The following is a 17,233-nucleotide window of genomic DNA, read 5'->3' on the forward strand; positions in this document are numbered from 1 at the left end:
AAAACAATTAACATCCAACCGGTGGCTGCGTACAATAAATAGCACTGCATCTGAAATTACATTAAAAACTCTAATAATAAAAAACAAAATCTACTATCTGCACACAGTTCTTAAGAAATCAAACTCAAATTTACTCCTTTCCTAAGACATCAAGGCTTCCGTGGAATCAAACAACACCCATCTGTGCTATTTCACAGAATCTTTCCATAGTGTCACAATGGGCTTTTACATCATCTGAGAGAGAAGTGTGTACGTAACAGGGAAATAACAACACCAAATAAGGGAATAAGTTAAAAAAACAAAAAAAAAGCCTCTTCATGTAGTATAATATTTTCTTTTTTTTCCTCTTCAGATTCATCGTGGCTCTATTTCTTAAATAAAGTCAGTGTTCTGGAGTCGGGGTGTTGTTTCTGGGGCCGTGATCAGCGTGATGAAACGATTGTGATCCACCCACGCAGAATCCTCAGAAACCACCGGAAGGGCCAAAATGTCCCTCATGTTTATCTGAACAGGAAGCTCCTTCGACTGAGAGGACAACATGGCGGCCGGTGCTTTTGGTCTTTGTGCTGCAGGCCTGCCATGCGTTTACGACTCCCGCTGAGTCCGTCTGTTCGTTCCCATCCAAACTTACCCCCCCCGCCTCCCATCTGGAGGGTAGACCCTGATTCTCTTATCCTTTATAACAGCTGTGATATTCCACTGTGTGTTTTCAGTATTTTCAATTTTGAGTCCATCAGGGTGAAAGGTTTGGCGTAAATATTGGTCTCAATTTAAGCCCTCCGTTTTACAGCAGCTGGCTGGCAGCTTCGGTGGGGTTGCTTTTGGTTTTTTGGTCTTTTGTATGTGTGTTTCGTTTTTTGCTTTTAGTTTTTTTTTTTTTTCCTTGGGCTGTTCCGAATTTTCCAGTTTTTAGAGCTTATTGGAGATTCTTCCATTCTTCAGCCATGAGCGGCTTCTGCCGCCAGTGACTCCAGGAGGGTCCGGTACATTTCGGATCTCAAGAACCGGGGGTAGGAGTCTCGCTCCATCAGCCCGTAAACGATCTTTTGGGCTTCGTCAAAACACTGCACTGTCGGAGCCTTCACATTCTTCTTGATTTGCTCCCTTGTGTGATAGTCAATGTTTATCTTAAACAAAACGAGATACAGTCAGACATGGTCACATATTGACTCTCAGCCAAACAATGTCTGCTTACAAACACATAAATGTAAATGATAACTTGTATGTTAATTATGGGATATAGCACACAGTATCTTCACTGGGAGTTGTCTTGGTCTCTGCTGCTTACCTCTCTTGGAGCTTCTGCTCTGACAAACTGCTCGTAGATTTTCTTTGCCTTCGATGTCATCCTGAAAGAGGATTTGATTTTCTTGTAGTCTTCACACGTCAACCAAAACTCGATGTTCTCATCGCTGAATTCTGATTTCAAAAAGGTTCGGAATGTCGCTAGACCATCTGCAGGAACAAACAGAAAACAGAAAACACCAAACAATGCATCTTCAGTTCAGAGGCTGAAATGGGAAGTTGAAACCCTTTGGTTTGGCGAACTCTTACAAGTGCCCAGTCCAGAACAGAGACCGAAGCTAAATGAATTTTATGAAACAAAACAAACGAACAAACAAAAAAAGACTCACATTTTGATTCAAGGAGTCGCTCTAATGAGTCAGACCATTGTTGTGTTTCCTCTAAGCTTAACTTGCTGTGAAAAGAGAAGAAAAATCTTTCATTACAGTTGTAAGTAGTTGAAAGGTTGTAATGGTGACTGCAATGATACATGGACAGAGTCATGTGAAGACTTTGGATGTGATAGATACCTGGCAACAACAACTCAGAATAGAGGTCTGTTTGGACAAATTTGTCTCTTTCTTTCTTTCTTTCTTTCTTTCTTTCTTTCTTTCTTTTTTTTTTAATGGGAAAAAACATTAACATTCTGGAAATTCTCTAGCAGTCTCTGACCTGGCATGTCTCCAGGGGGTATCCAAAATTACTGTAACACTTATACGACTGTTGTTTATTCTCATATAATTCTCTCTCTCTCTCTCTCTCCCTCTCTCTCTCTCTCTCTCTCTCTCTCACACACACACACATACACACACACACACTAAAACTATGTACTCCAGAACCAAATACGAGAAAGGGCAGATTTGACCTTACCTCTCTGGGGTTGCGGAGGAGGAGAACATGCACTGTAGTCGACACATAAAGTTCTTTCCACTGTGGAGAAACAGGACAAACGCTTGTTTGAGAGTGTTGGCTCTTTTTAAAACAATCTTAACCCACCTCACACGAGGTCGTACACATACAGACCGCGCACGAGTTTATCATTGCCAGTTCCAAAAAAAAGGAGAGCAGTCCGCTTTCGCAGACGTACAGAGTAAAAAAAAAAAAAGAAAGAGTTCCACCTTTCAAACAGAAGTGGAGTGTTGAGAGGGAGAAAGATGTTTACGGTAACTTACATGTTCTGCTTCCTCTTCCGATCATCGCTGTCCATGCTGGGGTGTTTCACGGCGAGTGACTCCCTGATTAAACTGGGCATGTTAGTTTACGGAGGGCTAGCGTGTTGAAATCCACGGGTGACGTGCGGCTTGTTTTGTGGTCATAGTGCAACTGTTAGTCTGTCGATTCCTCCTCTCCATCCATGGCTGTTTTATAGGCTCTGCTGTCGTTGCTATAGGGGGGTGGGGGAGGGCGGTGGGGGGGGGGGGTTTGCTGGTGTCACTGGCTCTAATTCTGTAAACCACATTGCAAATAGGAAGAGTCCTGTCTCGCACCACACACACACACACCCTGTGGCACCTCTGCCCCTCCCCTTCCATTTGCCTGTTACCCTCCTAGTGACGCAACTCATGCTCTCAGAGTGATGTTGCGTTCGTCATATTTTCGGCCATGCAAACGAGCTCTGAGCACAGTGAACAGCAGATAAGCAAATGACATGACTTTACATGCTTTGTTTTTTTTTTGGTTTTGTTTTTTTTTTTGGTTTTTTGGAGTCTTCTGTTTTTAGAGAAAAGAGACATGGAGAAGATGCTGATATATAGATTTAAAAATATTTATTTGTTTGTCTTCAAAGAAGAATTTACAATGTTGTGGGATCATTTTTTGCATTGTCCTAGGTTCCACTGTTATGAACCAGTTTTGTTGTTGCTGTTGTTGTTGTTGTTGCTGTTGTTGTTGTTGTCGCTGTTGTTATTCGTTCCCATTTTATGCTTTTACAAGCAAAGCAAATCGAAAGAGGCATAACTGAATATGATATTTTTACTCTTCCAGTTAAACCTGGTACTTTTAAGTGAACAACCGTCAGACTGTAGCAGGGATTACCCATCTGCCCAGGGGTAGTGCAGGTCACCTCATTAGCTGATTGGTTTTTTTCCCCAAACCCATCCTAAAATGGACATGTGCAGTAAAGCGCTTCAACAGGACAGCCACTGACCCTCTCAAATCTACCACAAACGCCATACAATCCACTACAGCGACGAAAGAGGCCACGGCGCAGGGTCAGCTGACCGGTGAACTCAAAAAACCAAGCAATCAGTAGGCAGATTTACTTTTCCAGCATAAAGTGCTTGAGCAACTGTGCGTCTCAGACATGTCGGAGAGTACAGATCATTACTCATTTCCCCTGTGCTGCCATGGCAACAGTTGTGGTTGCTGGAAACTATAGCTGATTCTCTGACTGATAGACCTTTTTTTTTCTCAATGCAGCTGTGAGTTACGATATTCAAACCCTCCGTCAGTGCTGAGGTACATCCGCTTAACACACCACACACACTTTGGTAAGAACCTCGGTCAGATTATTTTTACTTTGACAGGGTTTTTTCTTTTTTTTTTTTTTTTGACACATTTCAGAACTGCTATTCATATTGCAACAAAACATTACACAAATCTCCATCCTGTGTCAGAGAAACTGGAAGCACAAAAATGACAGGACAGCACTAAGAACCATTTGCTAAAGGTTCCAGAGCTTGATTAGGAGCTTGACGTCCGTCTGTCCGTCGATCCGTGTGTCTATCCCAAACAAGGTCACGTTCAGGGTGATTTGTCACAGATCAGGGGCCAGATGACACCAGGCCTGTGGGTGGGTGTGTAAGGCCTGTCAGACACTTCTGCTAAATTGCCTTTTTAAGCCCGGGATTCGGACAAAAGGGCTATTTTCGGACGACGGGGCCAAGGGTGACACAGTTCGTTTCCTCGCTCACACACGTTTCTAGTTTAAGCAATGCCTCCCCATCAGATAACAGGGATACAGCAAATTATTAAAATGATAATATATCTATATATATATATATATATAGTGTATATTTATGATAAAATTATATATATATACATACATACACACACACTCACATGTGAGGAAAAACAGAGAGAATTTTTAAAAATTAGTTAGTGTTGCAGGGCACTGTTAAAGCCATGCATTTGCAGTTAGCCTTCTAGTCCTATGGCAGTTTTGTATCTGCTGTAAATTTGAATGATTGGCTTTGTTCCAATTGCTTTCCACTGCTCTCCCATTAATCTTATTTGAATGTGAAAGGGAAAGCGTGATAAAGATTCTGTAAGGCATTCATGTGAGGGATGGCACTGTCTCACTGCATTTGGTCCTGGTAAAACCGCAGTCAGCCTAAGCAGTTGCTAAACACAAGGTATATGAGTAGTATTTGATAAAGAGCCCAGTCATGAACAAACCTCATCTTTTTTTCCTTTTTTCCTGCACTTTAACCGTCATTTGTAGCCTATTCACACACACGCACGTACACACACGCGTACACACACACACACACACACACACACACACACCTACTCAGTTATCACCATCAACACACTCAAAAGATGATGAGTCAACATTCTGTCCATTGATCACCATTTTCTGTCACTCATAATTATTCAGAATTTTGGTTCATGAAGCTGATCATTAATAATAATATATTGATCTTTCCTTGTTGAAACACCTTTTTTTTAAAAAATGAAATGATTGGGGGTTGGGGGGGGGGGGGGGGGGCAAGTTGTGTGAAAGACAAACTATACACCGAATTGAATAAGCCACTAAAAACAATTATTGCTGTGTTCTGGGTATTTTTTTTAATCCGCTTTTATTTTTGTTCCAGACGCTGACGTAACACGTATAAGCTGTCTGTCCGTGTTGATGCATGTCTGAGTGTGAAGTTCCTTTCTTATTTCATGTCCCTGTCTACCACAAACGTTTCCTCTTAAACACAGGACAGGCTTTCGACTTTCAAACAACCAACCTTGTAGTCTTATTCTCATCAATCAGTGTTCACCTAATCACTCCAATCACTTAATTTGTGGAATATAAAACACAAAATCTGTCAAATATCTATATATCTCATGTCTATATATAATGTGGACCCTACACGCTTTGTCTTTTCAACACTTCCCTTTCCTCTTCCTGTCTGTGGACGTCAGTTCTGCCAACAGCCCGGAGGTCTATCAAACACGTTTTTCTCCCTCTCTTCCTTTTCTCTCCTCCAAGACTGGTAGCAGATGGTCAACAGGACAAGCTCCTGGGTTTGGTCTGGAGTTCCCTGTAGACCTGCGACTTAAGAAACCTGGGGCACGAATCCTTTTCCATCAGCCTGTACACGTGAATTTCCGCCTCGTCGAAGCAAGAGAGGTCAGGATCCAGCAGTGACCTCTTAATCTTCTCCCGAGTGTGGTAGTCGATGTTGACCTGTGAACCACACACACACACACACACGCATACATGCACACACACACACACATATACACATACATGTTCCACAGTCAATAAAAAGTCCTTGTAAACAACATGTAAAATGAATTGTAAACATTTTATGGTACAGGTAATTACATTGGTTACGTCATGTTTGTAAACAGTAAAACCCAAATCGAGAGTGTGTGCTTGTATATAGGACTTGCAGTCATAGACATCTGATGTAACGGTTGTCATTATTATATTGTGCCGTGTTACTGTAAAGACGTTGTTTACAGAAGTGTCTATACTCTATTTCACCTCGACTCTCTTATCAACATCATCAGAGACAGTTTCTGTTGTTCTGTGTGATTTCTGCCCACACAGGCATAGTCGTTCACCAACCTCTTTCTTTGACGCCGGGTGGAGAAACTCATCGTAGATTTCGGCCGCTTTGTGGGAAAGCTTGTTCGTTGAAGTAGCGTTCTTATATTCTCTGCAGGCCAACCAAAACTCGATGTTTTCCTCGCTATACTCTGACTGAAGAAACAGCCTAAAAGCAGACAAGCCCTCTGTGTGGGGGAGGAGGGAAGGGGGGGGAAGGAATTTTGAAAATCAAGCACGTGGGGCTAAGTGCATCCAAGATTCATCCAAAAGCGTAAACGCGGGGATTATCTTACGTTTGTCGTTTAGGAGATTCTCCAGAGTTGGCACAGATGTTTTATCTTGATGTCTGGAGAAAGGGAGAGAAATAAGCAGGTAGTTTCCAGATGGAGGGGGTCTTTTTTTTTTTTTTTTTGAGTGGGAATGAAAGGCCTGGACTTTTGCTGAATACGTCAAGTACTTACTCACCTGGAAACAGAGGAAACTGACACACAAGTAACATCCTGTACAAGAACACACTGAATATCACTTTTTTGCTTTTTCCTGCTCAGAAGAACATCCAGCCTACAGTAAAGAAAAAAAATAAAGAAAAGACAGAACAAATGTATGCCATAAGAAACTGGTATTTAAACAACCATGCTACGTTTTTAAAACGTCTAAAGCGACATTCTACAAATACACATTTTAAAGCTCTTTTTTTCTAGACGTGGAACATCAAGACAACAACATTTTTATTCACTACTCATTCATAAGGCCGCATAATTCAACATTTCTCGAAGTGTGATACCAAAACAGTTGTGCCTCAGAAGTTATCTTCTCTTCGTATTTTGGAATCCTATCACTTATCACAATCTGCAGTTAAAAAACTAGGCCTTGGCACAAAACACAATGGTTTACTTACGTTTTTGGTCTTTTCCTGCTTCGAATCAGGTCTTTAAACTCGTAAATCTTTATCTTTGAGAAAAGTATTTTTGGCATTGTAAAACTCCTGGTCTCCTGGTTGTCTTTTTTTTTTTGTCTTTACTCTGTGCGGGAGTCGAGATATTTGAACCATCCCTCTTCCCGTTCTGTTTTTTTTCTGGTATTTAGAAGCTTGGGTGAGGAGTGATGCTATGACGCTGAGGCGTGCATGTACAAGTATCAGATGCCATTGACACTACAGCATCAGACATTGGTATCTGTCCGCATGCACTCACTCCCTTGTCAGGTTTTTTTTTTTTCTTATGGAAAACTACAACAATTTATGCATTCATTCTGCATTAATTACTACTCAAATTAAATCCTTTTTTGTGATTAGCTCGTTCAAACTCTGTCATTCTGGTTGTCATTTACCAAAATGACGTTCATAATATTTCCAGCATACATGATATTACAAACACGACCATTAAAAAAAGAATTTGTGGCAAAAAAAAAAAAGTTGTTTTTTTTTTTTTTTTTTTAACATTTTCTCAAGACCCAAAACCAGCATTCTGGTTTTGTTAGTCTGATGCATGGATCCGTTGTTGCCATATTCTTCTTTGATGATGATTCATGTTGGTGTGGAGAAGTACACTGCAGCTCAGAGGTTCTCGTAGTCACCTGCGGGTGGGGCAGGCAATATTACGTTTACTCTCATGCCAAGTTTACATAATGAAATCATCCGTGTCTATAACCCGAACAATGGCTCCACTGATAGACACTGCTAAGACAAGAATTATTCATTCATTCATTCATTATCTAAACCGCTTATCCTGATTAGGGTCGCGGGGGGTGCTGGAGCCTATCCCAGCGCACATAGGGCGAAAGGCGGGGAAACACCCTGGGCAGGTCGCCAGTCCATCGCAGGGCAGACACACAGACAAACACACTCACATTCATACCTAAGGGCAATTTAGTGTCTCCAATTCACCTAACCTGCATGTCTTTGGACTGTGGGAGGAAACCGGAGCTCCCGGAGGAAACCCACGCAGACACGGGGAGAACATGCAAACTCCACACAGAAAGGACCCGGCCGGGAACCGAACCCGAAACCTTCATGCTGTGAGGCAACAGCGCTACCCACTGCGCCACCGTGCCGCAGACAAGAATTAGGAAAAAAAAAAAAAAACCTGAATCATGAGGTTTTGACATGTCTTACATGACTTTAACTATGCACCATCAAAAAAAAAAGGAAAGTATGAGAAAATGCCATTCAACAGCCAAATCTGTCAGGTGATATGAACACATATCGGCATTCGACTAAGCTTATCTTCTTAAGATAGCATCCACACCTCTTTCACGCACTTCCTCCTCCTGTTCCATTCTCTCTGTGTTTATCACTCGAATTGGGAGACATCTGAGCTGAGTGCTGAAAATAAATTGACAACGAGATGTCATCCCAGTCAGAAGATGATATTTCGCAGTATTTTATCAGACTTTAAAGCGGAACCATATTGGTGAGTCACAGAGGATTGTATCACATATGCTGATTCACCTGAAGATTTTTGTGTGTGTGTGTGTATGTGTGTGTGTGTGTGTGTCTGGGTCTTAGATGATGAGTGTTTGATTGAGATAGAGTTACATGTCTGTTACTCCACCAGGTGGCACCTGTGATGACAAGCCATTTCAGACTCACTGTTACAGAAACACACTATTTATTCACCATACAGGAGCACACTCTGTTTATTTCTGACATGCAGTGTTTACACACAAACAATTGCAAAGTAACTCCATCAGAATGGGAACCCATATACTTTTTTAAGTCTATATCCCCCCCCCCCCCCCCCCCCCCAAAAAAACCCCACCAAAAACACTTCAAACTAAAAAAAATTGTAATGCACAAATGCTTTGGGAAAACCTACATTATTCCACTGGTGATTATCCACAGAAATACACCTTATCTGATATATGTCTATTAATGTGTAACAACAATAAACTAAAATAACAATAAAATTATATAGTAGACAAAAGCTATTGAGCAAGCATTTTATGGCAGGATGTTAGTCAAAGCTGCAGCTCACATGATGACAACAACAGCAACAACACAAATAATGATGATGATAATAATAATAACAATACTACTACTACCACTACTACTGATACTACTACTAGTAATAGTCATAGTAATAATAATAGTAATAATAATAGCAACAACAGCAGAGCACAGGATCAATTGCTACAGTTTGTCATGGAACTTCTCCCATCTTCCATAAGTAATTTTTTGGTGTTTCAGTCTAGACAGAGTTCCCAGATTGCGCAACTCTTGGTCAAGACGGTACAGAGCATACAAGGTAGCCACAATCAAAACTACACCAGTGGCCACAAGGACAATGTGGAGGGCCATTAAGAGCCCACTGATGGTTCCCCTGGATGGCACCGTCCACAGATAAACCCAACCATTGTGATGATTGTTGTGAATGATATGAGACCTCCCCTCGTCAAGGACGACAACCTTGTCAAAGGCTTCAACGACTTCAACGATTTCAAAGATGTCCTCGGCAGTGCCATCCGAGGGGACATTTGTGGAGATGCTTGTACTGAGAGAGACCCTAGATGTGAAGGGAGTCGTAACAGATTTTGGTGTGCTTGCTGAGAGGGCTGTACTGAAAGGGACCGTAGAAGCAAAGGGAGTCGTAACAGATTTCGGTGTGGTTGTCAAGGGATCTGTACTCTTTGCTTTGAGAGACGGTGTGGTCAACATCTTGCGTCGTCCTTCAGTTGTAGCGATGGTCGTAGCAGGAGTTGACGGTGCTCTGATGGTGGTTGTCGAATCACAATTGAGAAAATCATAGGTTATTGATGACAGGGTGTGGTTTTGTAAGTTCAAGGGTTCGTGGCACAAGACCTCCGCATTGTCTTTAACCAGCTGTCGGTTCTCGCTGGTCCATTCCGCAATTCCAATTATGCTGCAGTTGCAATTCCATGGGTTTCCTCCCAGGGTGACATTCGCCAGTATGCTGCTGCCTGCAAAAACATCCCCCGGAAGATTTCGCAGAAGGTTGTTTTTAAGCTCAATTCTTTTCAATTTCGAGAGGTTATGAAAGATAGTCACTGGGAGAGAACGAAGTTTGTTGTCATGGAGCAGCAGATCTGTAAGGCTGGTCAGAGAGGAGAACACATCAGGATGCAGATCATCCAGGCTGTTTTGTTTCAGTGAAAGTGTCTGAAGGTTAGGCAGACAGCAGAAAACATCTTTCGGCAGGAAGCTCAGCCGATAGTTGAGATGAAAATTAAGTATCTTAAGCCCGGTCATGTTAGCAAACAGGTTCCAAGGTACGGTGGTAAGGTTAGTCTCGTACAGGTAGAACACCTCCATTTTTGGCATGTGGCCCATCAGTTGGTCAGGCAGAGAAAGTAATGGATTGTCGTAGATGGTGAGTTTGACCAAACTGGGCATGTAGTAGAAACTTTCTTCTGGGATGTACTGGAGCATGTTGCGGGAGAGGGTCAGAGTCGATAGGTTCGGAACATTCCAGAAGAGTCGTGGAGGGATAGATCTGATCTGGTTGTTGAACAGCTGCAGCTCTCTCAGCTTGTGCACTTGGTCAAAAGAGCCAGCCTCCAGAGTCTGTAGCTGGTTGTAGTGGAGATGAAGTTGGCGGAGTTCTTTGAGGTTGTGAAACACGTCACGTGGGAGATGCGTCAACATGTTCCTCGCCAAGTTTAGAAACCCCAGGTTGCCGAGGCTCCGGAAGGCATCTGAGTCAAGGTGAGCGATGCGGTTATGGCTAATGTCCAGTTCCGTTAGGTTCCCAAGACCCTCAAACATGCTGGAGCTGATTGACGTCAATTGGTTACCCCTCAGAAAGAGTTCTTGTAGGTTGGAGAGCTCGCCAAAGACTCTGGGCGGGAGATGTGAGAGGGCATCATAGGACAAGCTGAGAGACTTGAGCTGTGATGCGCCTTTGAAGGCTTCTGGTTGAATGAGGTCGAGAGGGCTGTAATGGAGCGCGAATCGCAGCGTCAGAACAAGAGACTCAAGGCATCTGTCCTTGAGGACGGTGATCTTGGTGTTCTGAAGAACCAGGTGGAATGTTGTCTCAGTTGCCAGAGGAGGGATCTCTGTAATGTCACCCATACATTTGACTTGCCCAGACGGCAAGCACACACAGGCTGTGGGGCAGACTGGATTCAGGTTCGCCTCAGACTCCAGGAGGAGTCGGAGGAGAACGCACGATAAGCACCAAACTGAGGAATAAACAGTAAGGCAGTCAGTATCTGCAGAGTATTGACATCCTACCACCCATACCCCCCCACAAAATCGGTAGGATTACCCCACCCCCAAATTAGCATATAAAGTTACAACCAGACCCGGGATCCTCAATGACGTTCAAACTTTATATTTAGTTTTACTGTGCTGTTACACTGCGTTACTGCTGTGCTCTGTCCGTTACATATTATATGGTTCCCATTTTAAAAACAAAGGAGGTACCAGCTTTCGTTAATTCTGCAGAACATAAAGCAAATCTTAGAGACACAGCAAAGATATGCACCCCTACAGGCAACCTCTGTATGTTATGGTAAAGTTACTTCTCATATGCCTAACATTTTTTTTTTAGAGAGACATGATGCTGTCTGTTTTTAATTATTATTGTCAGTACTGTCTCCGCCTTCGTTTATGGGAAGAGACGCTAAGACGTATAACATTTAATAAACCACCATAACAAGCTCAAAATGTGCTTACCTTTCAAAGACATTGTCCCACCGCTGTCTGACGGCAGAAATGAAAGCTACTGTTTGTAGTGGAAGATGTTTGGGAGGGGGTTCAATATTTGCTTCCGCATTATTTATCACAGCTGTCAGTGCCGGCCACATGGAAGCCCGTGTCCGGCGAGATTAGCATAGCGAAGAGACGATCGAAAGCACAACACGTTGTTCTAGGCTCCGTCAAAGCTCACAGAGTTCTGAGAGTAACCGTTATTGTTGAGTAACGGATTTTTCGGGCGTTTGGAAAATAATTTGGACACACTTGGTTATGACAGTCCTCAGTGACGAGGAGTAGCTTGTGTATTTTCATAAAACGCATGGGATACAGTGACCAGTGCAACAGTTGTGAATGCTGACACAAGAGCAGCGGTTCTCTTCATTCCCATTCACAGTGACGCTTTAGAATTGACAGGCCGTTCCAAATACATGTTTTAAGCTGATTTTTTGGTTCACGTCCACTTAAAACTGAATGCATTGTCACGGTTCTGTGCGTCAGTGATAGATCTTTTTTGACTGTGGCTTTGGTGTTGTGCCAGAGTGTCTGTTTGTTGGAGATAGAGATAGACACCCAGCTAAGAAACCGTCCAAACTTAGCCACAGGGAATGACTCAGATCCTATTCGATCTCACGCACATCAGCACAGCGACAGCAGTGTCAACAGCGCAACAAAGAATGTTTCCTCGAACAACAGAAATGGAAGGCGGTTTATTTCGGACTCAACTAAGCATCTCTTTAATTCACCCCACATCAGTGCGTCGCGAATAGTGTAATTGCCTCTTGAAGTGAAGTACGTTGTTAAATAAGACACCGTCTTCGTTCAGTATCTGTCTTTAAGAGTTAGTCCGACGTAGGATAGTTTAATGCATTGACTTTTATGCTTTTAATCATTTTATCAGAAATATTTTTCAATATGCCACGGAAGCCCTTGAGACAAGACAGGCCCTTATATTGTCCCTATACATAATATGCAAAAACCAAACACAAGTTCTTCAGTGCAAAACAAACATGATGTACCCTATACATCATGTGGAGATGAAAGAGAGCAGAATAACACAGGTGTAACCCCCTTAACGTTTCAGTGTCCTTGAAATGAACTTTCGGGGGGGAAACGGTATGTTGTCGTTCTCAAATTTTACCACCAGATGTCAGCAGTGCCAAATTTTTTTGCTGTCAAATTGTGGATGAATTCCATGGTCCTGTGTGTTCAGCGATTCTCAATCCCAAAAGCACAATCCACCTGTACCACTAACATTATTTTTAATCATTTAAATTTTAATGTATGCAAAAGCTGGACTTTTCGTTTGTTCAGGCTTCAGGTGATCTACGAAACTGTGAATCACTAAATCACGTACCTGTCCGTTTATAACTTTGATGGATTCCATGAGAGATTTTCAAGCATTGTTCTGTGATAAACTAAGAGAGAATAAAGAAAAGCAATGCCAGATTCACATCGAACTTTTCAAACGTAACATTTTTATTGATATTAAATATGCAAATACAGAGACGTGAGTGAACAGAATTGTCGTTGCTAGGATGACAAATGCATTGGACCGTCTGGTCCCTACCATTGGAAAATGCATTGGACCTTCGGGTACGCAAAGGTCTCAGTTCTACTACGTTTCTTTTCCACAGTGGATAAGGACTGCACCAGTATTGGCTTGTCTTCCTGCTGTCTCATTTTCTATCACACACAGTACTTCCAGAAACAGGCTGCAACAACAGAGAATGTTTTTTTTTTTTTTGTAAAAATCAATCCGTCAATGAATAAATTCACAAATAAAGAACATTTTCGTTTGCCCTTCTCAAATGAAAGTTTGAATATTCCTGAAACTGAATAAAGTAATCTTTGTCACTGAGAGGCAGTAATCCCTCAGTGGTAGCTACAAATTCAAGCGGTGTCCAGTTTTGGTGTCAATTTGCAAATACAGTTAGTGTAATTAGACTGACAAAAAAAGAAAAATTACATAAAAGAGACACACTCACAGTCCCCTCTTTTGCCAAGCAGAGCCACATCTTTGGTGAAAGCATTCATGGCAAGTTTTCCCTCCAGGCTAGGGTCTTCCTCTTGGGCCTCAAACTAAAAGAGTGTTTAATAGAATAAGGTTAGAACCCAGCACGTGCTGGGCGGAGTCAGGAAAATAAGTGTTGTTGACAACACAGAGTGTAATTAAGGGGTCTCCAACCTCAGTCATATTAAAATAGCATTTATGTGTGCAAAGCCATTTTTATATGTTTGAGATAATATGTATGTATACACACATAAATACATACATACATACATACATACATATATATATATATATATATATATATATATATATATATATATATATATATATACACATACATATATATATATATATATATATATATATATATACACACACACACACACACACATACATACATACATATAAATATATATATATATATATATATACACACACACATAAATACATACATACATATATCTATATCTATATCTATCTATATCTATATCTATATATATATGTGTGTGTGTGTGTGTGTGTGTGTGTGTGTGTGTGTGTGTGTGTGTGTGTGTGTGTGTGTATATATATATATATAAACACATACATACACACACACACACACACACACACACACATATATATATATATATGTGTGTGTTAGTTTGTCCATCTACTATAATTTTTGTCTGTCTGACTGTAATTCGTTTAATTCGTTTTGTTCTTTGGCCAGCTGTGCCGAGACAACGGCAGGAAGAATTCCAGATGATAAACTCGGGTCTGCGTTTTCTTACAAACCTTTAATTCACAGATTCTCACTGGGTAGCTTCCTTGTGTCTGATAAAAATAAAAAAAGATTACCCTGACGTAACCATACCTCTTCCATGTCAGCAATCTTGTTTGGCCATCCAAATCCTGTGGAAAATAAAAGAACTGTTGTAAGAATTGGTGTTTCAATTCGTATGTAATATGTATTAAAAGGCTTTTATAAAGGGCTTCTCGTAACAAATAGTTTATTTTACCCCCGTCATCAGCTCCATGGTCTGGCAGCATTCTGTTATGAAGCAAAAATGCCATAATTTTGTTCTGAATAGTTGAGTCATCCTTTCGAAAAATATGATTTCCTGCTAAATGAAAAAAAAAAGAAAAAAGAAATATAACAGTTTGTGTTCCATGATAACAACAGCGTCCATTCGATCGAGTAATTATCCTTAGAGTGACGCTCCTGAAGTATCTCAGTAACACTGAACACACCATTATACACTCACTGCAAATGCTAATAGAACAAAACTGAAATTCTCACAATTACTTCTGTTGTCTCTCTGTGTGTATTTGTTTATAAATGGAATTCAAGCAATGTGGTGGATATAAAATTAACTATATTACCAACCGAAGGTATGACGGTAAGAAAAAAAAAGTGATTTTCATTTATGGCTCGGGTCAAGCTCACCTCTCACTGTGTGCTCATTCCATCTTTCTTTTGCAGTGGGGAATGTTCTATGTCTATAAGTGTTGTTACGGAGAAGAACGTCTCACTCACCAGGATTCACGATGCTCCTTGCCTGGACGTCCAGGGCCTGATGCAGGAGAAGGAAACCCAGGAGTCCAAGCGCGAGGTTTGTATCAGGGAACCTGCCCATGACACCGGAGAAAAGGTCCCAACGAGCGTCTTTTGTATCTCAACTCAACCAAACACTCTTCTGCGACTGAACCATCACCTGCGACATTTTAGACCAAGGTGGTGGGGGTGGGGGGGCGGGGTCAGATGGACCTCACAGCTTTAAATCAGCAGACAGTTGTGATGCATTGTATTTCCTTCAGAGGGACAATATAACGGTACTGACTGACAAAAATATGCAACTTTTTTTCAGGGCCAACGGTTTCATATCAATCACAGTGGTATAAAAATAGCTGAGAGAAGACGCAGATAAATCAAGGCATACGAGTAGATGTTACTTACATTCTCGGTGTGCCGGTCCGCTTCCGTTAATCTTAATAAGTTCCCTTGCAGCCACAGTAAGTGTCTGTGGCTCGAGATGAACGAGAGAGAGAGAGAGACTTGTTTATGCAGGTTCGAAAGTTCTCCTAGCCTGGAGAACAACTCCACCTCACATTAAAATATTTGCCCAGCCTGGTATTGCCTGAGTGTACAAGTAAGTGCCAAAATAAAGAGAAAACATCTGAGTGAATGACAAAGGGATGACAAAGTACATTGAAAACAGGCGTCTCCATACAGATGTTGCTAATGAGTTCATTAAGCTATTAATACTCAGACACGTATCAGGCCCTGCTGAGTACGCCCAGTCGGTGATTACTTTGGCTAATGGGGATAGAGGAATAATCCTTTGGGAATGTTGGCTGTTCGGACATGTTTTGTCGGGATCTTCAGTGACGAAGACTCTTCAGACTCTTACGGATGTTCCACGTGGATCATCAGAGAGGGCAGAGGGATAAGCAGCGTCGGCTGCAGTCGACGGTGGTCATCTGTGGCCCAAAGCATATAGTGCGACTCAGCCGTGATGTCTGTGCCAAGTTCTGTACAAAGTTCTGTACAAAGCAAAACAGATGAGCAACTCTGAATCTAATGGCTGGGAATATAACGTCAGTCTCAGGCAGTTTCATGGAGGACAGTTTGTCTGGAACTTCACAGAGACTGTTGTATGTGGCCAGTTGCAATTTGTCATTGAGTTGTGTGTATTGCCTCAGCATTGTTTAGGCACCAATGCACACCAAGCCATTATGAGTGATCTCGGTCATCTGAAAGTGAAGCATTTCTACCCTACTGGAAATGATCTTGTCTAAAATGTCAATGCCCCTATCCACAGTGCTTCCACAATGGTTTCTGAGTGATTTGATGACGTAAATCGTTTTGCCCCGGCTGTCTTTGTCACCAGATCTCAACCGAACTAAACTCTCATGGAGGATTCTGGAACGGCGCCTGAGACATGGTTTCCACTACCATCAGCAAAACACAAAATGATGGAATCTCTTGTGGAAGAATGGTAACCTAACGTTCCAGCAGAGTTCCAGGATCTTGGGAAATGCATGCAAAGCATACCAAAGCTCTGGAGAGCAGCTCTGGTGGTTTGTGGCGCCCTAATAGCCTATTAAGACACATTAGGCTTGGCACTTACCGTCATCCCCCAAAATCAAGCCAACAACTTCAAACAGAATAGTCACAACATGACATAGCTTTTCTCATTCTTGCCAGGCAGGCTGATCTGTTGTCGAACAGGTTAGCGTCTGATTTCACCAAATTCCACAAAACTGCAGAAAAAAACTATTACATCTGAGATATTTAGACGCAGTGTTTTATTTTGTCTTGTTTAACCGATTTCAAACTCAGAGACTACTTTGGATAAATGATATATATTACGTTTATGACTCATGTCTCATTTCATCATTACAAAATCTGCAGTAAAAACATAGGCGTGCGCGTGAGAGGAATTTAAAGCCATCCATTACAGACAGCCTTGCCTTTGCTGTGGCGGTTAGGATTGCTTTGGGAACTCGTGCGCAGGCAAATACACAG

General features: G+C 41.8%; 3 protein-coding genes across 3 annotated transcripts; all 3 read right to left on the minus strand.

Moving 5' to 3' along the window:
- Window positions 1-938: 938 nt before the first annotated feature.
- Window positions 939-2,589, minus strand: LOC115820318 (regulator of G-protein signaling 13-like). Its single transcript, XM_030783846.1, has 5 exons — window positions 2,457-2,589; window positions 2,155-2,214; window positions 1,635-1,699; window positions 1,289-1,455; window positions 939-1,127 (listed from the first exon to the last, which is right to left on the minus strand). Exons 1-5 carry the CDS (start codon window positions 2,534-2,536, stop codon window positions 939-941), a joined length of 561 nt encoding a protein of 186 aa, XP_030639706.1. The 5' UTR covers window positions 2,537-2,589.
- Window positions 2,590-5,500: 2,911 nt separating this feature from the next.
- Window positions 5,501-7,027, minus strand: LOC115820615 (regulator of G-protein signaling 21). Its single transcript, XM_030784242.1, has 5 exons — window positions 6,951-7,027; window positions 6,518-6,613; window positions 6,346-6,398; window positions 6,071-6,237; window positions 5,501-5,683 (listed from the first exon to the last, which is right to left on the minus strand). The coding sequence occupies exons 1-5, from the start codon at window positions 7,025-7,027 to the stop codon at window positions 5,501-5,503; spliced, it is 576 nt and encodes a 191-aa protein (XP_030640102.1).
- A 2,155-nt stretch (window positions 7,028-9,182) lies between these two features.
- Window positions 9,183-16,201, minus strand: LOC115820616 (platelet glycoprotein V). Its single transcript, XM_030784245.1, has 5 exons — window positions 16,116-16,201; window positions 15,242-15,333; window positions 14,579-14,616; window positions 13,697-13,790; window positions 9,183-11,194 (listed from the first exon to the last, which is right to left on the minus strand). The coding sequence occupies exons 1-5, from the start codon at window positions 16,199-16,201 to the stop codon at window positions 9,183-9,185; spliced, it is 2,322 nt and encodes a 773-aa protein (XP_030640105.1).
- Window positions 16,202-17,233: the final 1,032 nt, after the last annotated feature.

Source organism: Chanos chanos, chromosome 9 (genome assembly GCF_902362185.1).
Source record: "Chanos chanos chromosome 9, fChaCha1.1, whole genome shotgun sequence".
Taxonomy (NCBI): domain Eukaryota; kingdom Metazoa; phylum Chordata; class Actinopteri; order Gonorynchiformes; family Chanidae; genus Chanos; species Chanos chanos.